Source organism: Periplaneta americana, chromosome 2 (assembly GCF_040183065.1).
Source record: "Periplaneta americana isolate PAMFEO1 chromosome 2, P.americana_PAMFEO1_priV1, whole genome shotgun sequence".
Taxonomy (NCBI): Eukaryota; Metazoa; Arthropoda; class Insecta; order Blattodea; family Blattidae; genus Periplaneta; species Periplaneta americana.
This window is the reverse complement of record NC_091118.1, coordinates 87,219,113-87,243,406: the sequence shown is the minus strand read 5'-3', so window position 1 is coordinate 87,243,406 and position 24,294 is coordinate 87,219,113. Positions and strand designations below refer to the sequence as shown.

General features: G+C 34.0%; 1 protein-coding gene across 2 annotated transcripts in view; it reads right to left on the bottom strand.

Moving 5' to 3' along the window:
- LOC138694388 (golgin subfamily A member 1-like) overlaps positions 1–24,294 on the bottom strand; it is a 128,505-nt gene that overhangs the window by 8,690 nt on the left and 95,521 nt on the right. The window contains exons 6-10 of one of the 2 annotated variants that reach the window (XM_069818075.1): positions 19,398–19,934; positions 17,133–17,241; positions 5,927–6,189; positions 5,331–5,486; positions 2,901–3,179 (exon numbers count right to left, since the gene is read on the bottom strand). In XM_069818075.1, coding sequence (XP_069674176.1) covers positions 2,901–3,179; positions 5,331–5,486; positions 5,927–6,189; positions 17,133–17,241; positions 19,398–19,934 — 1,344 coding nt within the window. The remainder of the gene's footprint in view (positions 1–2,900; positions 3,180–5,330; positions 5,487–5,926; positions 6,190–17,132; positions 17,242–19,397; positions 19,935–24,294) is intronic. The other variant, XM_069818076.1, reaches the window with a different exon arrangement.

The following is a 24,294-nucleotide window of genomic DNA, read 5'->3' as shown; positions in this document are numbered from 1 at the left end:
CAAAATGCCTGCCAAGATTAACACAATTTAAAACAGCTGAAGATCAGGCACCGAAAAGAAAAGATGTCATCATGTGCTTTACTGTTTTAATTAGCTTTGTCTTGTAATTTAGCTAAATAAAAAATTCCCTCAGTCCCTTTACATCCGTTTAGCATAGACTCAATGTTCTACAATGATCTAAAGCTATCCGACACAAATTTAATGTAATTTCCTATCTATGTGTGCTTTTGCTTGATGTTTAACCCCTTACTGCATAGGACAGTTTTGCACACACTGGTTTAATATTCAAATAACTTAAGTAGTTCTCTCTTTCTCAAATGATGCCACATATGGTCAAATCCAGTTATTGACAATGTGCCATATCTGTCCCAGTATGCAGTTTGAAATATTATATGCTTATATTATGAGTTATATGAATATAAAACCGGTATGTGCCATTATCTGTCCCAGTATGTGGAAAGGGGTTAAAGACAGTTGGCAATAAATAGGGAATTCTCTTCTTCCCAGTCTGAACCCCTTCAGGTATCATGGTGAGTTAAAATTTTCCTCTTTATCGGTCGTATCAAAGAATCAAGATGTAAATAAAAAATATATATAGTAGGATTGGAGAATTTTGTATCCCTTGTCCACTTTACGCCTGCTTATGTCATACCCGGTTTCTTAAATGTGACTTGAAAAATGACGTCTTGCAAATACATAATACTGCATATTAATTATGTCATTTTTATTTTATGTACAGAATACAATATAATCTCGCAATAAATCATTTTTGGAATTGAAAAATAATATTTTGAGAGAAGCATATTTTAAAAATTAACAGACTGTTCTTTCCTGTAGGCTTAACATACACTTACTACTGTACATTCACGACATGATAATAGAGATATAATTTAGCAATAACACATATTCGGACATGAACAACATTTTCAAAGACATATACTGTATTTTAGATGAATACACTGTTATTTTCAGTGAGCTTACATATGTACATTCACCTAATTGTATGGTAACTTTGTTTGAGACAGCATAAATAAAATACTATGGATATATTATTTATGTAATAAAACCCCCGTTACATTGGGTTAAAATAAAATAATGTATCTAAAATAATGAAAATAAATTATAAAAATAATAAAAAAAATCAGTTTACTTGGGGTTCGAACCTGTATTCATCTACACCAAAGCCTTTGTCTTTACCACTATGCTACAGAGATCTATGCACTGAAGTGGTTGAATTTACGTGTTATGAATGCTTTCATGTTTGCTGTCTATTATATTTGATTTTGAATTTTAAATATTAACCAAAAATGTATTTTATGCCATATTATATTGTATAGTCATGCCACATGACACAATCAATCAAGAGATCGTCCCTCATTTACGTAATTTTAATTTAATGGTATTTTATTTAATATTTCAATAGCAATATGGCCACATTTGCAACAGAGAAAGAGTTCAAACAAAAGATGCGCATCATCATGCTTCTGATTAGTGATTGGATGACGTCCAACTTATATTATACATGCATGCTTGAACACATTTCTTTCTAATTTTTATTGTTTTCAATAATTTAACGTCCATCTGTCCAATTTTAATGTAGTCTAATTATGTTCTTCTCCTGGTTATGAAGGTTAAATGTAAAAACTTTGGCAAATATCAGTCAAAGCATGTAGATTTGTATAGAGTGCATACATACATAGCCACAATGACTTTTATATATAAGATATATACATCTTGATTACACAACTTTTAACACTTTATCACTTCGGAATATGTATGATAAGACTTTCTTGTGTTAAATTCTAACGTACCTTGTTTACATGTTTCGATCTATTTATGGGTCATCCTCAGAACTGGTCGTTGTTGGTCTTGGTGCCTCTTGTTTTGTTTCCTGTGAGGGTGTGTTCGTGTGGTATAATGTAGAGTCAAAGAGTGTGTGTGTTCTGAAATTGAGTTATGTATTGAGAATTTCGTTGGGGTGTGTTTTCGTGTGTCTGTATATTTCATATTGTTCTAGTGTGTATAGTTTCTGGCTTTTTGGTTGGATGTATAGAATTTCCATGTCTGTGTTGATATGTAGTTCGTCTGCTTGTACAAAGTAATGAACTTGGCAAATATGCTTTTACGTAAAGATTATTATTTTTTGGTCCCACAGAATATATCTGTTGTGGTAACAATTAATATTAGAGGAGAAAAATTCGCTTTGGCACTGGGGATCGAACTCAGGTCCTTGGTTCTATGTACCAAGCGCTCTCATCATTGAGCTATGCCGAAGTCCAATCCACAGCACTGGATCAAACCCCACTCCTCCAGTGTTTTTCCCTTTGTGGCCTGACTCCAAATTGGGCATGTATGTTGATATTTTATATTGTCAATTGCCATTATACAAGGAGTGCTTTCAGTTGAGCGACTTGGTGACCGGGATTCCATAGTAATATGCACAGTAATCTGTACAGAATTATATGCTGTTGCTAGAAGAATCTACGTAAAGATTATTATTTTTTTAGGTCCTATAGAATATATCTGTTGTGGTAACAATTATTATTAGAGGAGAAAAATTCGCTCCACCACTGTGGATCAAACCCGGCTCCTTGGTTCTACATACCAAGTGCTCTCAACATTGAGCTACGCCGAAGTCCAATCCACAGTAGGAGTGGAGTTCGATCCGGTGCTGTGAATTGGACTTCGGCATAGTTCAATGGTGAGAGCGCTTGGTACATAGAACCAAGGACCCGGGTTGATACCAAGCACTGGAGCGAATTTTTCTTCTCTAATATCAAATATGTTTTTTCTTAATCTGTCTCTATACTTCTAGTGACATGTCGTGATTTTCAACAATGCATTTCTATTATTATGAGACGTGTAACTCTCTCTGATATAAAACTAGAGCTTATGCATACCTCATACTCCCTGCTTGTTAAAAACTTGATAAGAACGTGTTTCAGGTACTTGAAGTTTACATCATCATCATCATCAGTTGTCATTCGATGATTGGTAACTGCCTGGTGGTGCTGCTTCTGTTGAAGATGTCTGCTGGAGCTTGGTGTCAGTACTGCTGCTGGGCTGAATGAATCTGACTCTGAGGCATTTGAGCTGTCCACACTTTGTGCAGGAAGCCTCAGCTCACGCTGTAAAGTCTTCTTCATGTCACCCAACCTCTGCTGTAGAACACGAATATTCTGAAAGAATAAGCAGATCAACATGAAACTGTGAGGTTGATCATTTCCTACCCAATATCAATCACTTCACAACGAAGTCATTAGCTCCTCACAGATAGTCTTGACTTCGTTGATACCATTTTTAATTCGTTCATCTCCTATATATATGTTGAGTACTCTTACGCATAGAAGGCTGTGGACTGTTAGGATTTTCAATTGACAGCCTACCAGAAACTTTTTGTAATCATTATCGTGGTAACACATATTATCAACAATTGGCTGGTTTGAATATATAAGTATGACTTTATCTTTTGACTTGTGACTCATCTTTATTCATGAACGAAGGTATATTTACATACATCTATTACAAGAGGCTAATGGCTTTATTTCTCCATCTGATGAAAGTCTCAGTCATTATTTGATCCTTCTCAGATTGACACCGCTTATCTTGGGCACAGAAGTACAATAATCACTAAACTAAACATACATTTCCTCAATAAAATTGATATTGCATTTAAAATTAAGTTAAAATATTCTCGAATACCTCTTATTAATTTCTTTGTTTTTACAAATTAATAACAATCATCTCATAGATGTAAGAAGTCAGTCCATCTAGGGTTTATCCATACCCTGTCTGTCATTTCAGCTTGAAATCTCCTCTTGCTTTAAGGTAATAAATACCAGAGTGAATTATGATGATAAATTTAATTTAAAATTATAATCCAGAAGGAAGTATTTTCTCAACATGATTATGATCTGTAAGAGTACTACTTCGTTAGAAACAAAATCAACTGGAGAAGTCATTATTGCCAAAATAATATGGTGTTCACTTACGGCTACAACTTGCCATTTTCATTAAAATATTGGAGTGCAAGAGGTCAAATGACTTTATTGTCAAATGCCTGGCATTAGAAAACAACACCAACAAATAACGAATTTTGAAATTTTTTTCAGAGTACAATTTATTTACAGTGGTAACTAGGAAATAATAACTTTTATGGATATGCTTCCCAAATAAATTAACTTGCAAATACTTAACGTGAAAAAAAAAAAAAAGACAGGTAGACAGATAAGACAGTGTGTCCCAAAACCATATTTCAGTAACAGAATTCTGAAAACATGTATTTACAGCAAAAACTCTAATTATTTTCTTTTTGCAGCACCATAATGCTCTATGTATTTCGTGTAATTATTAAGTGTAAATAAGGATGGCATGTAAGTTAAATAAGTGGGATCCAAACTCGGAAATTACTGTATATTCCTTCTTACTCGTATCAATTTATAATATATGTATTTTCAAAAATAAATTTATATACAGTAACTTCAGACTAACAGTAGGTATATAGTATAAAAATCATATTCAATTTAGGAGGGGAGGAGAAAGAAGCATACTTTGTTGCTATAGTAATCTCGTGAAATGGACCTGTGACAGGATGTCACTTGCTACAAAAGAGATCCCTGTTGGAGATAGGGCCACAAAAGAGGAACAATGTGTAAAAGACAGAGAGAAGAGGAAGGGAATCTGAATGAAAAAAATTAAATAACATTACAATATAGAAACATATGGTCAGATATTCATAATTAAAGTTAACTTCATATTGAAACCGTGAAAGTACCACACACATACTCATCATGCACACATAAATAAAATGGTGCAAATTTATTTGACCCATCAGATAATTGACTGTTATGCCAAGAACCAGGGTCTAAAGCCCATTTAACCGAAATTAATTTTGTAATGACAAACGGTAGGTCTATATTTCAATAAGTTTTCTTGGGCATTCTCCTTTCCTTTATCACTACATAATTATTTTATTCTTATTCTTTACTGTCGTCAATGTCAACGTTATCACCATCTTCATCATCATCATCATTGGGCCTTTGTGTAGAATATATTACAGCGGACAGAGATATGATTATTGCCCAATGCATGAGAATTTTGCCATTTTAACGCATTTTTCGTCCAAGTTTATGACTTTCAATGCCTAAAAAATTATATTAAAAACAAAATTATTGAAACACATTTCTTGGTTCCATAATGAAAAATACAACAAAAAGGTGCTGGAACACGTTCTGGTGTGTTCCACCTGAAAAAAATACTGGTATTAAGTATAAACAATGTAAAAATAAGAACTGTCAATGCACTTTAAGCAAAATATTCAACATGATTACCTTATTTTTTTCAACTAACTGCTCTTCTAGGTCACTTATATTACTTCTCAGCTCTTTCTCCATATTTGATGCAACTTGTTTGTCGTGTTCCACCATTTCCAAGTCTTTTATTCGCCTAGACAGTTCTTCAGAGTCTGCTTTTATTCTATCAATATCCTAAAACAATAAAAAAAGGCAAGGTTACTGTAGGTTATAAGAGAAATGATAACATAAAATAAAAATTGAATATTATAAGGATTTTATCTAAACTTATTCACTATTGTGTATGTTCAAAATTTGTTGCTTTATTGTCTTTTAAAATGATGACAATATGGAATCTGAAAGTGCAGTTAAAACAACTGGTTATATAAACAGCACATCCTTCATCAATATATATTTCATATAAAAACTCTAAAAAGTTCAATTTAAGAAAAATTATGTCCGAATGTACCAGTATGTCATTTAGAAATGCAATATTTGTCTGAAAATATTTTCAAGTCAATACGTACATGTTTAAATGTAGTAAAGTAGGATTACCTTGAACCAATAGACATCAACTTTGCATCACATCCTAGTATGAATAAAATAAATAAAAGAACTGTAAGAAATGGATGTACCTTGTCCTTTTCTGAGAGTTTCCTCTCCAAAGATGCGATCTTGGTGTGAAGCTCTGCAGATTCCTGCTCTTGTTCCCTTAGCTCTTGTTTTGCAAGTTCTACCTGCTGGTTAACTTGAGCATTACGTAATAATGTCTCATCTTTCTCTCCTCGCTCCCGGTCCAGTGAGATGCTCAGGTTAGCAGTACGAGTTCGTTCTGCTTCCAGAGAATCCCTCAACCGAGCCACTTCCAAATGCAAGGTAGCATTTCCTGATTTTTCGCCTAAACAAAATACAGATTATTTAGTTTGATATTCTACAAAGCTTACTGAATATTTATCTACTAAACTTAACGATTAAAGGATTGCCATTCCGTCCTGGAGATCCAGATTTAGATTTCAGTGAGTCCAAGTAGAAATTATGATGAACAAAGATGGTGCTAGCAATGCATCTTTATGATTCTTCTGGTTTGCTAGTCATAATTGTTGTTTTTCCATAATTTCATTACTGGTGCAGAAATAAATGGGAAACTACTACTAATTTTCACTATGTCTAAACTGATGGTGGTGGTCGTGATGATGGTGGTGGTGATCTCCATTTTTTATAACACTGAGCTAGAAATTTTAGAAAGCAAAGTATATAGTGGTGGTATTTCCTGTATTTGTTTATACCATTGAACTAGTAATTTTAGAAGAAAAAGTACAGTGAGGGTCCTTTAAGTGATCAATTAACCCACAGACAAATAACTCACTCTTCATTATATTATTTTACTCATAGTCACTATTCATGTTAAAATGCTCGAAAGCTGGGAAAATGATCACTTACCGAGGTCAGAAGAAAGCAAATTACTTTTTATACTGTTGAAATCACAAATATGTATGAAAAAAGGCTGTTCATGTCACTTTCTAGACTTTAATTATTACATAGCATCCAAGTTTCTCTTTAAATTCAAATTTTCACATATAAATTACGTTTCACTCTTTTTCACATATAAATTACGTTTCACTCTATCTGGAAATAAGTGATACAACATAATTTCGTGAGATTGTAATTAAAAAAATAACACTATTATTTTACGGATTACCTGAATGTTGACTGTAAAAAGCTTTAGCATACTGATTGAAAAGATCAGTTCAATAACAAATTATACACAGTCATTAAAAAAAGTTTTTAAATGTGGAAGTACCATTCAACATATTAAAACCACATCGGAAAATTTCTACATAATTACGAGCTGCTCGGGTGAACATAATGGTAAACACCACTATCGTGTATTTTGGGATCTTCAACTACAATTGTTGCTTTTGGCAGTTCCTGTTATTGATGGTGGATAAAAATTTCGAATATCCTCAATGGATAGTAGGGGGAGGCCATATGGTAAATGCCGGTTGCTGCATGTAGTAGTAACACAATGGTAAGTGACAAGTAAAATGGCTGCTGCTAAGAAGAATATCTGTGCATCTCCTGTGATTGTAACCAAATTACACGATTTTGAAGAAGCTGAGAGTACTCTGATTGAACTTCATGACAGCGATGAGGATCCAAAATATATTGCTCACAGTTCTGATGACTCAGAGGTACGTAGATTTGCATATAAATTGTACTATCTGCATTTCGCTAACATAATGATAAGTGCATGTACTTACCATTAAGTTTCTGAAATACGTACATTGGCATGTTATTGCCATATTTCTTCTGATTTAGGCTTCGGAATTTATCAATTTAAGAGTCCACTGCAAGAATGATGGATGTCATTTGGAATACACTTTGCAGGAGAAGCAATTGAAAGTTTGAAATGCTTAGCGCTCAAAGCTTAACTGTGATTTTCCGATCATTACTGGACAATGCCTATCAGTGTTAATGCCATATAACTCTCTATGTACACTCTATATGTCTTAAGCTATGCATTGACCATCTTGGTTCATTTTCGACAAGAAAGTGACATCCATCATTCTTGCAGTGGACTCTTCAATTGTAAATATATGATGATTATGATAATAAATAATAATATTATTAATAATAATTAAATTAATAATATTAATAGTAATAATAATAATAATAGTTATTTATATAAATAATTATATAACTAATCATTATAATAATAATGTTTGCCATATAGGTGACTAATGAGAGGGAGAAAATGAATGAGCAACAATCCTCTGCAAATGATATCTGTGATGAAGAGGCAGAAGAAGAGACAAAGAGACCTTTTCGGAAAAGATTCAGACGTACTTCAAGCATAAAATGAAGCAAAAGAAGCGTAATATGGTTGAAGAATATATCTCTCGAACAGGTAATGTTGTACAAAAGAAATATGTAGGCCCAGACTGTATGATATGACAAGGGAGCACTTCTTCCATACATTATGTCATCTAAAAAGGGCGTTTGTCTTCAGAAAAAAGAATGTTAATGGACTAGATGTCAACATAAGGGATGTATGTCAGTTGAAGGTCACATCAGAAAATCCGTCATCAGTATTATCAGTTACACAGTTTGTAATGATGTCTGGCATGAACTTAATCTCCGAAAACATGGAAAGCAGAGCTCAGTTCCTGCACTTCAGCTGAAATATGACGGATCCAGATCAGTCGGAAAGCTGACGTCTTATCTCTCCTGGAGTATATTCCACCTATACATCATACATTTTTTCTGTCATTTAAATTGACACGTTCGGAAAATGGGCATGTGAGTGATTTAAGTGATGAGTGATAACATACGTTTAAGATATGACTAATGACTATCTAGGCATTTGGAACTTCACTTATATGATGATGATAACGATGGTATATTACTATAACAACCTAACCTTTCATTTTGAGTAACACAATGGTATCTCCACTACTCTCTTCCAATTTTTTCAATGTACTTGACGTGTGATCCTTTGCTCTTCGTTTTATTTCTGTAATATGAAACTAGGATGGTGATAAAACACTTTCAGTAAACAACGGAAGTTCGAATAAAATTATTCAGATTTCTGGAACAACTGCAAATTCATTTTTGCTGTATCTTAAAACTTCCATAATGGTGCTTACCATTTTGTTCCCCTAAGCATCTCAATACAAATTACGTTTCATTCTATCTGGAAATAAGTGATACAGATTCTAAAGTGAACAATAATTTCGTGAGATGGTAATTAAAAAATAACACTATTATTTTACAGATTACCTGAATGTTGACTGTAAAAAGCTTTAGTATACTGATTGAAAAGATCAGTTCAACAACAAATTATACAGTCATTAAAAAAACGTTGTTTTCAAATGTGGAAGTGCCATTCATCATATTAAAACCACAACATCGGAAAATTTCTAGATAATTATGTAAATACAAATAGGGTACTAATTTAGGCGCATTTACTGTAAATAAAAAAAAAAAATTGTATCTCTTCTGAACTATATCATCTTAGTACAATTCCTCATATCCAGCAACTATGGCAAAGCCAGTTTTTGCCAGTTAACAGGAAAATAATTTAATAGGTTATTTAAAGACATTGGTACATTAGTGCAGAGGTCCGACATCTTGCAATTGCTATTACATAATAGCTGTTTGTGCACCCAAAAGTGGAGCATTACATCGGTATTTTGTAATAACTTAACACTTCATACATGTGTATACTACACATCTATATAGCATATAACAGAAATCTACGGTTCCAACACAGGTGCTTATCTGCTTTAAAAATGGCAGCTTCTACCTCACTTCCTCATGTGCAGTTAGTTATCTCGGTAGGTTTGACATCTGTGGTTTTTGCACCCAAAAGTGGCATATGATTAGCAGTTTGTGAGAAACATACATATATGTATGCATAATGCACAACTGTATAGCATATAACAGGAATCTGTGAAGCAAACATAGGTTCTTGCTCGCTTTAAAAAATGATGGCTTCCAGCCTCACTTCCTGATGAAAAGTTAGCATTACTGAGTGAGTTGGCTCAAACAATAAGTGTTTGAGACTCGCATTTGGGAGATCCCAGGTTCGAACCCAGTGGTCGACCAATACGACTGAGGTTTTTCATGGTTTACCTCAGTCACAAAGGCAAATGCTGGATTGGAAATTTACATCACCGCATCAATACCATAAACATTAAACAAAATCTAAAATCAGTTCCATGAACACAATCTACAACAGACAAAAACAGGAACTCGACATAATTAAAATGGTCTATTGGTATACCCACAGATGTTAAAGTGTGTATAAATAAACTTAAAGAGAGTTAGTGTTAGCGATCTGGATGATGTTTCTTTATTTTATTTGTACGTACATTGATAATACTGCCATCTAGTGGTGATAGCTTCAGGCACCTCATTAAAAAATGTAGGTTGCTATTGCAATTTGTAACTTTCTTGCTGATGTTCCCTCCTATTTTCAGTTTTCTCCTTCTTATTCAAAAGTGCCATTGTTTTACAACTGCTGGTTATTTGGGTGCCGGATACAAGGGATTCCACTGTACATTAATGCACACTGTCCCATTTTTAGTGCTAAGTATAGTGATGAAAATTACAACTGGTAACACTCACTCTATTATCTCAATATTATTATGCTAATGTCATTCTGCCCCACAATATTATGTGTTTGTTGCAAAATTGACGAGAAAGCAGACAAATTTTGTGTATAAAACACAGAAGATGATATGAATGAAATTATATAATCATAAAAGAACAATCTTAAGAATAAAGTATAAAAGTACAATATACAGGGTGATTCATGAGGATTTGCCGTCACTTACAGAGCTTATTTCCGAAGACATTCTGAGCAAAAAATGTCATCTAAACATTCGTCCTAATCTCAATATTTTCAAAGCTACACTAATTTGAAGTTGTTTGTAAAATACCATTATTCTTGAGTTTTACGTGTAAAAGAATATTACAGATAAAGAATGAACTATTCAGGAGTATTTCTTTAATTAGCTAGTATTTGAGTAACACACTGAAGAGCAGCATCAATAGCTAGCAATTCAGTATCAAGACTGGAGGAGAATGAACATGGCATGAAGTAACTTTCTTGATATTTTGGAATATAATACCCTGCTCCTGATGTCCCATAATTAGGGTTTAGAGATCCATCTGTACAAATTTGAAGGTGATCCCAGAGTAGTTCCATGGCATCTAACTTAAGAGTGTATGGAGGATCATTTTTGGAATGATTTCTTGGAATTTGTATGCTATGATCTGGAATCACCCATTTCCATGGAGAATTTTCGTTCACAACTGGAGTTTAGCAATGAATGTGTCTGTGATATAGATTGGTATTTTTTCTTTGTTTATTTTATAGAAACTACACAGGATATTATCTGACAGTTTGAAGAACATCTGAGATCTGGATGAGACTTACAATTTTAAATGTATTTTTAGATCCTTTTGTAATACATAGTGTCTGATTGGTTGAATATGACATTCAATTTCTAGGGCAACAGTTGATGTAGTCATACTGTCAATAACTTCGTAAAACTCTTTACGACATGTGGCATGCATCCAGTGTTCAAGCGTCGAGATTGCTGCCAGTTACATGGGAGTTGTGGCTCAGGCAATGCCGTTGTTGATTTATATGTTACTTCACTCCAGAATGTGGAAATCCATTACGTAAGGAAAATTGAATTGTGGAACGCAGGCATTGCAGAAAACACACAGCTTTCTTGAAAGACAAGGTTCGATTTTGCAATGCAGTATTGGCAGCATCAACCTTCACAAGTAGGTTTAGGTGATACAAAATTAAACAACTGCAACTGTACTAGAAAGCCATATGCTTTTGCACCAGCATCTGATCTTTGTACCATTAGTTTGGATAGTTATGGGAACTAGGAAGACTGTATATAAATAATATTAGGGGTGCCGAGCACCCCCAGAATTATTTTGGGGGTGCTCAAAATGTAAAGCACCCCCGAAGTCAGCATCTATGGACATCACTGAAAATATAAAAATCCCTTAACTCTGACCACGCAAGAACCCAGATCTCATAATCATCATTACATTGAGTATTATTTGGCGTCGAATATCCCACAGTATGCCGCAATTTGGGATCATTTAACCCATTTTGCTTCTTGCTTCCCAATAAAGTTGAGAAAAGTTTTTATTTTGTTGTGCTTCCTTGTTCAGTGAATAGGTGTTCTCTTCCCATAGATGGACCTGGTAAGTTGCATAAGGGGCATTCTTCAGTATTAAGGATTCCAATTTTTGCAGAGATGTGCTGCAAGACAGTCATGACCGGTGTTCAATCTGAAGGCAGCAACAGCTTCTTGTCTTGGTTTTAAGCTATATGTTTTCCAAAGTTTGTTGACATCTGTCCATTTTTTCCCTTGTGATTGTTGATCAATTTTATGAAGTATTTCTGCTTCTGATTTGGTTTTAATTTTGATGCCTAATGTGTGTCTACTCAAAACTTTGTTTTGTCTATGCAGTTTTGTGCCTTTTTTTTTGCTAATTCATCAGCAATTTCATTCCAACTTATGCCAACATGTGATGGTATCCATTGCAAGTGTTATTTTCTTCTGTAAGTTTTCTAGTATTTTCATTAGTTTTCGGATTTAATTAATTTTATTTGTAAGAGGCAATTTGTTTGATGCTATTGCTTGTATTATAGCTTTTGAGTCGACTAGTAAGACAGCATTGTGAAACATTTTTGATCTACATTGTAATTGCTCTAGGGCAGAAAGTATTGCTTCAGTTTCTGCATCAAAATTTGATTTGTTTTCACCTGTAGCTATATAGTGTGAAAAAAGAGATTGAGTGTACTCCATCTCCGGCATTTGTTCCTCTATTTATTAATGAGCCATCTGTATAGATGTGTAGCCATTCTGATGAGTATCTCTCTGTAATAGTGCATAACGTTATCTGTTTTAGTTCTTCTTTTGTATGTTGACCTTTCTTTACTGTTTCTATTAAATTGAGGTTAATGTTGTACAAGTGGTAGTCTTGTGGATTTTGTAGTGGTGCAGCTTTTTCTACTTCCATTGTTATGTTTAATTTGTTGAGATACTCTGTGCTCCATTTTACTATATCTGTTTGTGTTTATAGGTTCTGTGTTGTTGGTTTTTGTTTTATCCATGTTATGTCTGGTAGAGATTTGATTTTAAGGAAATTTTTTGCAGCTTGTTCATTAATTTCTTCAACAATGGGTTTGTTTTGTGTGTACAACTGTAGTGCTGTAGAGGGAGTAATGTTATGAGTCTTAATATATTATTTGTGTTTGTTATAACCAGAATGTTTCTGGAATTATAGTAGAGTGAGCTTAATTATATTTCTGAGGTAGGAGCAACTTTAAGGCTGATGACAGAATGATAGATGAGGCTGATGATTAACAGAGCTGAATGAAGAATAACCAGTAAATTTAACTGGACACAGTGGCGTATACTGGTTAAAGGGTTTGGGCTACCGCTGACCCTATTATTACACAAAATATATCTAACAATTACTTTAATTTTAATTACTATGGTAAAACTAATAATACAAAATTATTACATTATGTTATATTATAAACTTTTTCTTTTGTAATTTCCTTGGGCTACCGCCGGTAGCCCGCAAAATACGCCCCTGACTGGACAGAGTTCTTTTACATCACATGAGAATCCCCACTTTCCATTCCATCTGAAGAAAACCAAGCAAAAAATATTTTTTCGCTTTAAAAATACATCACCAACAGATGAATGTGCATTCATAAATTTCACATCTAACAGTGAACAAAATAACTTTTCCACTAGATTTGAGGTTTGCATGTTTGACTAATGTCAAGGGCTTTGAATTTTTAAAAGCAACAAAAGTCTTCAGCATGGCTTTCCTTGGAAGGGAAACTAAAGCAGGTCCACACCTGTGGAGTAACGGTCAGCGCGTCTGGCCGCGAAACCAGGTGGCCCGGGTTCGAATCCCAGTTGGGGCAAGTTACCTGGTTGAGGTTTTTCCGGGGTTTTCCCTCAACCCAATACGAGCAAATGCTGGATAACTTTCAGTGCTGGACCCCGGACTCATTTCACTGGCATTATCACCTTCATCTCATTCAGACGCTGAATAACCTAAGATGTTGATAAAGCGTCGTAAAATAACGTACTAAAATAAAAAAAACTAAGCAGTGAGGGTCATGTCATAAATTTATAACATGTAAAAGAAACCCATCTTTGAATTCAAGAGTCAATTTCGTCTGCTTTCTTCTGAAACCTCGTATGTCCAATATTTCCCGAATGTTAAAATCTGAGTATATTTTGAAAATGTATCTGCTGATAACATCTCGTTAAGTCCAAAAAGTGTTTATATATTTTATAAATAACAACTGCATAATAGTTGTTAGCTGGGTATAAAAACAACAAAAAGTTACTTTGCTCTCCTGTCCAATTTCCTCAAATACAATTACAAAGTTTTAGAGGTAAACCAACGATTTAGATGTTTTATTATACAGTGGCAGCTCTCCTATGTCCTTGTTGCTGTGAGACATTTCTCAGAATTGGTTAAGATAAGAGGTCAGGAAATCTACGCATTGTATATAATCGTGTTCTAAAAAAAGTTTACTTCCACCTGTCCTATCATCTTACAATACTGAGAAAGAGTATCTTATATGTAAACAGGAATTTTATTACACTCAGTTGGTAGCAGGCTACCTTTGCTTACATTTATGCTGCATGTGTCACTGAATCCAACACTCAAACGACGGACTGCCACCACAAGGATTATATTGGCTATTCCTTGCCCAAGTGAAAATTACTCTTCTGCAGCAATTATTTTATCATTGGTACTAATGAATTTCGCCTTACAGATACCCCAATCTCAGAAATAATTCTTCACAGTGCCAATCTAATGGGATTCAGGAAAGTCTTGGTCATCCATATCTAGAGATCTGATCATTCAATTACCTATGAATTTGAATTTTTTTACAATAATGCCTTTGTAACAGTTCAGGAGGTTTCAGCCTATCATAGATATGAAACTATTGTATAATATTAAAAAGTTTGAACAATATCTATCTCTGCTTCACCTTATGCTGCCATAATTCTTCCTCGCAAAACTGGTAAAAAATAAATGTGACTGGATGAATGAAAATTCACGCTAAGGAGAAGATTATTTTATTGCAATGTTTCGTACTATTTCGACATTTTAGGATTTCTTATACATTTTTTCATCAATAAATTCTGGAACATTTCTGGTTTTCCAGTATGTATGGCAACTTTTCTGGATTCAACTACCGAATGACAATGTAAATGAAGGGTACACAGGAATAACGATCAAGGTTCATTTTAGAAAGTTTCGAGAAAAACGAATTTTAAAGTTTAAGCACTTAATACTTTGTTATGTGTGTATTTAATAGAAATTGACGTAGTGGAATGTCAAGAACGATGATTTCTTATTGCTAGCTAGACCACATGATAGTACTTCCTTTCCACTATAAGATAGCATTATTAACTCAATTTCGATTTTTGATGGACCTTGATCGTTTTTCCCGTGTACCCTTCGTATATGTTATCCTTTATTGTTCTAGTTTACCATCTATGCATCATGAGAGAACTGAAGAATATGGGAATGAAACAAATTTACAATTGCCAGTACAAGACAAATGTATACATTAAAAACGCAGATTTAAATTCCACGTGAAAAATATAGCATTTAGTCAATGAGATGAAGTGGAAAGGAGAATGCATACTGATAAAATTGTGATCAGTGTAATTATACTTCCTTATCACTAGCGACAACCATTTGATTCACATTCTTGTCAAACAGTCAAGGTTTCAATCAGATTTGTCAGTCAAATGCTGGTAATTTGATTACATAACAGCAATGGTGAGTGTATCACACTTAATTCACTTTCCAGATATCATCATCATCCTGTCATGTTATAGTCCCAGGTGAAAACTGTTACAACCGGTGTAAGAACGTTTTCATTGAATAAATAGTAACTAGTGTTGAGTAACTGCTCATTTTTATTCATATCATATCATATTAAGTCTAGTTTTAAGGTACAGTACCATAAAAAGTAATGGGCCGAATCTTGATGGCAGTCCACCTGTATGTAGGCAACAAGTTTCGTACGCCTGTCCACAAGTAGCATATATATATATATAGGTACTCTTGTTTACTGCACATGCGCAATGCATTGTATCTGGAACTTTGTACAATTGGGCGCCCTATTTATTATTCTGGAACTGTAAATTTATTTTTTATTTTTAGAACTATGCAATTTTTGCATTAGTAAGATATCATTCAATATAACTGATATACATAACAAAAATTCGAGATCTGCTGCAATTACGAACTACATGTGTATGCCTCATTTTACGAGAAAGTTAACAGTTAATACATGTTACAAGTATAACAACATAGGTATATCAAAACTTCGTAATAATGTTTTGAGCATCACAATACATTTCCTGTAATTTATTTTGTTTGGCATTGTGTGAGGTAGAGACATGGACATTACAATGAAATGAAGAGAAACGACTAAAAGGATTTGAAATGTGGATATGAAGAAGAATGGAACAGGTGAAATGGGCAGACAGAATAAGAAATGAAGCAGTGCTATAAACAGTAGGTGAAGAAACAATAATGCTGAAACTAATCAGAAAGAGAAGAAGAAAATTGACTGAGTCACTAGCTAAGAAAAAACTGCCTACTGAAGGATGCACTGGAAAGAATGGTGAATGGGAGAAATATCAGGTGATATACAGCAGAGACTAAGAGGAAGGTGGAAAATAGGAAAGATTGGAGAATGCTGGGTTTGCAGTGAGTGAGTGAATGAATGAAAAATTTAAATATTTCGAAAAACTCACAGAACAGACTGGCTAAAATTCAAACTACAGAGATACTATTTCTGAGTGCAATTAAACATTTGAAAGAGAAGATAATAAAGTGTCAATATAAGAAAGTGACATTTGGCAAAATATTATATCAAAACACAGAAATGATTTCAACATCAAAATAATGCTAACAAATTAATACTGTGAAAGAAACGAGACATCAAGAAAATCAACAATGAGACATACCTGCAAGACAGGATGAAGTAGGAAGAAACAAAGAGGATGAAAAGGAGAAGACGACAAAGAAAAAGATGATGATGATGGTGATGGTGATGGTGATGGTGATGATGATGATGATGATGATGATGATGATGATGATGATGATGATGATATTAAGATGAAAAAATGAGAAAGAAGAGAAACAAGAGAAAAAGAAACAGGCTAAGTGCTGACAAACAAGCAGAAGACTGGAGCATGTTAACAACATTCATGTACTGTAATCAGTAGGATATGTACATACCTTCAAGAGCTACGTTCAGATGTGCACATTCTGTTTCTGATACCTTTAGTCTCTTTTCTACTTCAATCAGTCGGGTCTTAATATCTTTATTTTCACCACCAACTAATTCCTACAACAATGAGTATAAAATTAATACAAAATCGAACATTCTCCTTGTCGTTAAAATTAGGATGTTACATGCTGTTAACATTCAGGAGGAAATATTTCACTGTACAAAGAAGAGTTTGCATTTTTCATGCATTATTTAGTGAGATACGTACCATTTGAAAAAGAGGAGTAGTTCCTCCAGAGTTGTATTTTACCAAAACCATTGGATATCGTGCTCAAATATTAAAAATAGAAACAGAGCATCCACTGAACATTCTTCAAGCACATAATTTATTAAAACAACATATTCAATCACTCAACAAAAGTAATCATGTAACATAATGATGGGAACAAATCATTGTGAAGATACATTATGTATCAGTGATATAATGCAAACAATAAGAACCCAAAAACCACATGCATTTTGTTAGTATAAACCAAAATTGGGAAATGCATAGGTAATAAATCAGCATAATATAATATCATGGCGATAATTATGGTGATAGCGAAATTATAATTGTAATCATTAAATGATAATAACATTGAAATAATAATATTAATAATAACTGTAACAATAATTTAACAAGCTTTATATAAATACTGCACATAATTTATCAATATATAAAAGGAAATCTACTTACAACAAGAACAAAACAATCGACATGAATACACTTGATAATATGAAACTATGCACTTCAATATATTTTCGTTAAAAAGTTATGATTTATAAGAATATTATCACGAAAATAAAGTAGAGGTTACAGAATATCAAAAGTGGATTATGTCATGTTCACCTTACTTTTGTTATTTCCACCAAGGTGGTAATTCTAGATTATCAATTGAAGTGCACTGTTTAAAACACTATAACTTACAAGATTGTAAAAAAAGGAATAGACACTATCATCTAACAACAGTCTCTGTAACAAAATAATGGAAACAGTGTTGATCACAATTCAGTATAACAGCATATGAAGACTGAGTTAGTTGCTGTTTTAAATCAATTTATTACATTTCTTCCTAGCTTAGCCTATTAATCATTTCCATAATCATGTCTGAAAGAAAAAAATTCAAGTCATATATTTATATCATATCATACAATACCGTGGTCTCTGAAACACATTCGAAAGTGGAGGAAATTCTTTTCAACACAAATTTGTATTATAATTATTTTTTCAATTGCTTTTTGTTACTGATGGAAATAACATTTAGAATTACTACGGTGATTGTAACTTAATACAACAACAAAAAATTAAACAGAAAGTAATTTTGGTCCTTTTAGAGAATTATTTCAGTATACAGTATATACATTCTAACATTGTCATGATCTATTCACATACATAAAATGTTTGCCATTATGTACATATGGACGCAACCATCTCAAATTCTCGTTTCAATCATAATTTATTTTTGATACGGATATGTTTGAATATCAACAGAGCCAGTCTGGCTGTAAAATATGAAGCTTGACGATTTTTAAAATATGACAACTTGACATATTGACTAACAATGGAGGCAAGCAAAAACACACATGAAAATTTAAGGAAACCTGTGATAATTCTGATTCATATTGGTAATATTTTACTAACAATTCAACGGATATAACAAAGAACAATAGTGGAAACATTTAACAAGACGACAAAAAACTGATAACCACACAATCTAAGTATTCTGTTACCTTTTATTCAAGCAGTAATTAACAATATTGAACACGAATCCAATATATAATACGTTACTGTATTATTGGGAAACATAGTTCTTCTATTTCAGCGTCTCCTGATACTTTTGTTATGAAGTTTACATTCTACAAAAGACATTTTCTACATATTAAGCAATTTTTCATTTTACTTCACGAAACAAATATAAATCAATACAATTTCAAGTTGAAATTTTGAAGACAATTATAAAACTAGTATAAATGCTTCTTGTACTTGGATTAACCGTATTTATGACTGTGATGGTTAGAAATTGCAAAATTCATATGGTGTTAATGAATTACAGATCTTATTTCCATTATTTTGTTCTAAAGACTTCGCCACAATACTACAATCCACATTTTTAAGACATTTGCTATTGGGTACTGTAATAATCTTTGTACGATATGTTTCATCTCAGCCTCAAATGTGATGCTGCAGCCAGTTGCTCTCTAACCTACAGCTACACGCGAGTTCTCAAACTCACAATTTCCTGCTGTAGACTGGTTACTTCTTGGTCCCTCTTAGTCTTCACTTCTTTTAACTCCTCTATCAATGCATCCCTTTCTTCTTTCAATCTATCAATTCTTTCATCTTTTTCCTTTCCAGTGGACTTTCCCTTTTCAACTATAACCTCCAGAGCTTTGATTCTTTCCATTAATGCATCCCGTTCCTGTTCTGTTCTCCGCCTCTCTGCACCTTCTTCTGCAGCTTGGCGGCACAAACGTCCGACTTGAGTTTCTAGTGATGATATCTTTCCACTCCATGAAGACTTGATTTCTGAAAGATGTACGTGAGCTTCCTCTAGCCTTCTTTCAAGTAATATTCTTTCTCCTAGCAGTGCTTGAACTCTTTCATCCACAGTCAATTCAGCGCCCAAGTTGATGCATTCGGCATTTGTCCTCTGCTCGAGAACAGCCACTCTGTCTTTCAGATGTCGAACCTCTTCTTCACTTTGAGCCAACTTGCTTGATAGTTGAGAGCGCTCACGATCTGAGGAATGGCGTAAAGTCTCCAGGTCATCCTGAATACAAGAGAAAAAGTACAAAATAAATAACTTTACAGCACAGTTTCACATAAACTAACCAGCCAAGCAGTAATCCAGAATTCATGATGCTAAAACCAGGCCTTATGGAAACATTCAAAACATAACGCTACAAATACAGAAAGCATGATACCATTACTATTAGATTCACTATTCACAACACACTAGGAATAAAAGCAAAAATCATCCTACACATGCCCAAAGGATTTAACCCAAAAAAAGGTGCAAAATAATTCATAAGAAACATTTAAGACAGTAAAGCATCTGGGTTAGTATGAATATGCTTAAATTATTAATTTCTTAGAAGGAAAACACAACAAACCGCATTGCATTCCCATATGAAAAATCTATTTTTCTCAATTTGAAACTATTTTATCATTTTATATCTGCCTGGACAAATGCTGGTGAAATTTGTAAGAATGGCTTATAAATACATTACTACTTTCCTAATAAAATCTATTTGTTTTATAACCAAGAATTATAAGGGAAATGCTCCAAAACTTAGTCAATAACTGTAAATAAGCTTCAAAGAAAGTAATGACAAAATATACAGTATTCAAAATGTGAATGGGCTATTCACATTGCTGCAGCGAAATTAGCTAGGTAATTAGTCCTTCATTTATTTAATGGTAAACATTCTTACTATTACATACTCTTCATTATTTCTTTTCTCTTTATAACAAGAAGTGAGACTTTCAATATCTTGTGCTTAAAATGTTGGTTGGTTTCCAATACTGAGCACTTGAAATCGAAGTCACTGGCTCTTCTCAACTGCTTTCGTTTTAATTGATACAGCTTCATCAAACTGTGCATTTTGCACATGTACATCGAAAGACACTGATATATAATTCTGTAACTAGCAAGCTTTTAAATCGACATATCTACTCTTTTCATACCAGAGGTCCCCATAATAACTGGCAATGTGATATTTGTAAACAGGAGTTGATAATGAAGTAATAGTGAAGCTGAAGTAAAATTCTGCCTTTATTCATTAACAAAGAAATATTTTACATGTAGTAAATTAGTAAATTTGCTACAGAGGGCCAACGACTTTACTTCAATTGATGAAAGCACGATAAACGTGTTTAAAATGTATTACATTATAATTGTTCATATTTAACATCCACCTTAACTAGCGTAGTTGGTATAGTGCTGGCCTTCTATGCTCGAGGTTGTGGGTTCGATCCCGGCCGAGGTCGATGGCATTTAAGAGTGTTTAAATGCGACAGGCTCATGTCAGTAGATTTACTGGCATGTAAAAGAACTGCAGGACAAAAATTCCGGCACACTGGCAACGCTGATATAACCTCTGCAGTTGCGAGCGTCGTTAAATAAACCATAATTTAATTTTCCACCTTAACACGTAATAAATTATATGTATTACAGGCTATGACTGCATGGCGAAGCATTTATACAGAATTAGAAACTTTCAGTTATCCACAGGACCATAACGCAGACTAAATAAAGAAATGGATCATGATCACCTCACGAAATGTCCAACACTCCAGAAAAAAAAAATTACGAGAAACACTAGAATGCAAGAAAACGAATGACTTCATTGTCAATAGTTCGGCATTAGGAAACATTTTACTATGAATTATAATAATTTGAAATAATATGAAAGTATAGCCAAATATAAATTACCATTACAAATTAAAGCAGCATATACATTAGGCGAGCCAAGTGTGTAATGTAAAATGTAATGTAATAAATTTGTGCAGTTGGGACAGTTGCGTGAGTGCACTATAATCAGCTCTCGTGCTGCTTGTCCCGATCCGTTTGATGTCGGTTTTTTGCTACGGACACAAAAGACATTAATCAGTTCTAGTTGGGACGTCGCGTTGTCATCTTGACCGCTTGTGTAGTTATGTGCCACAAGCCGCTCGCGAGCATGGCAAATGATCCAGGAAAGTGCTTTGCAGTTAATCGACATATATCAAACTCATAGAGTTATTTGGTATCCTAGAGACATTAATATTTTAAAAAGAGCCTGAAAAGAAATTGTCACTGCAGCAGGACAAACAGAAGATGCGTGCAAGAGGAAGTGCTGTCTTCTGGCACCCTATAGAAGAAAAAGGAGGAGAAGAAATCGAAAGGAAAGGAACAGCAAAATGTAAAGCTTTAGTTTAAATGTAAATATTTTTTTTCTAAATATCTCAGTCATTACATGAAAGCATGTAGACTACAAATAAAATTCTAAATGTTCTCGGTTGACAGTTCTGGAAAGTACAGTTCATACTAACATTATGGTTCTATAAACGATTATTCATCCTAAAGATGTGCCACCCAAAAGAATCGGGATATGGCTGTATTGAGGACACAGTTGTGGGTTTACATGGATACATCTGGCTTAAATCGACAGATCTAAAAGAGATTTTTCGTTTGACAACAAAATCAGCGCACTAGCACATCAGAGTCGTAAGATATACTGCCCGGAAACTTTCGTCTGTGTCCAAAATAGCCGCCAGTTACCACAGGCTCCCACGCATGCACACTCTGCAAATGTTACATCACCATTTCTGTCCTGGTACCCCATGTGTCGATCTGATTTTAAAGACGTATTCATGTCAGAAACTCCTAATCCATTGAAGATATTAATATTCTGTTTTCAAATTCTGAAATGGCATTAAGGGGCTAGTAAAAAAACGTACTACATTTTGCCGTGAAATTATTCATGGAGATATCGATATCAACTTCATTTGTTTAAATATAACTACATGTGGAGACGAAGAGGATAGCAGAAAAGAGGAAAGGCTTGAGAAAGCTATGTTTGTAGTGGAGGACTTGCCCTTGGGCAGAAAACGAAGGAATGAATTAATTAATTCTATATTACACTAATTTCTACTGCTAGCATATAAGTTCAAAAGGTTACGAATTCAGAGAAGTTTTATCTCCTAAATCAGACTTGACTGAAAATGTAAATTGTTCTCACCTTGCCCGCAGAATGATCAACTTGCCGGGTGACTCATTAGGCTTCGTTTACATTGGAAGCAAACTTGAGCAAGTAAAATGGAAGCGTCCATGTGCCCAAGCATGCCTGAAGAAGCTTGTGCTGGGTGTGTGGTCACATTGGGTGCAAGTAACCACTTCAAGTCTAGGTTGGACCTTAGACCTTATTTTTCGAATTTCGACTTTCTTTCAATTTATTCATTTACATGCAAAAACAAATACTATAACATTAGAACCTATTGCCACAAAAGTAAGTGGTGTTGCATCCACATTGAGGGTAGTGGGTGGATAATTTTGGGAGTAAGGATGGTCTTAGCGACACTATGTTATTACCCCACCAATATTGCACTACGTACTGTATTTTAATATACAGAGTGACTCACGACTAATGACTCGCGTTTTAGGAATTAGCTTTTTTTAATTGGTTATTTTACAGTGCTTTTCAACTGCTATGGTTATATAGTGTCTGAACGGGATGAAGGCAATAATGGCAGCAAAATGAGTCCAGGGTCCAGCGCCAAAAGTTACCCACTATTTGCTCTTAATGTGTTGAGAGAAAACCCTGGAAAAAACCTCAACCAGGTAACTTGTCCCAACCAGGATTAAAACCCACTTGTTTCACTGTTAGGAATGTCCACAGTGGTGGGCCAGGAATCAGTTGAACATAAAATTTCATATGAACATGCATCTGATTGTAAGATCCAAACACCATACTCTGAATCAGGCTTTGGAATTGTGATACAAACATTGGAAAGTAAATTGAATAGAAGATTATGTTGTGACGTGAAGTACGAGGAAAAAAGGGAAAGATAAGTCTAGTCATTATCAGGTGCTGCCATGCTGAGGTAAAGAAAGCATTTTCTTTTTTTTTAATTTCAGAAGACGTCATTTCTTTGTAATCATCTTCATCTGATACAGCCAGCCCATTAGATGTACTTCCAGGACCACATAATGTACCCGACTCCAATTTAGAGCAGTGGCAGCAGTACCAGTGGCAGAAATGGAGAAACATTTTATAATAATCTATGGTACTGGACATCTGAAACAATAGCATTCACTTCTTTCATACCAGCATTCCAACAGATTAGAAAGCTGATGACAGAAGCACAGAATACTACTGAAAGTCTGAACAAACTTTAAAAAGATAGTTTCCCATCCAAAACACGTATATACAATGCTTGACAGAAGGCTTGAAACATTTGTATCTAAGACGAAATTTTTCGAAAGATTTTTCAATTTCAACAGCATTCACTGAAAAGAATCCTGCATTGTTGGAAATCGATGACTGTTTCAATAAAGATTTTGAAAAGTAAAGAAATTGAAAGCAGTTAATGGTGCTGCAGAACGTGGAGTTAAACTGTAGCACGAATACAATCGAATATTGACCAAA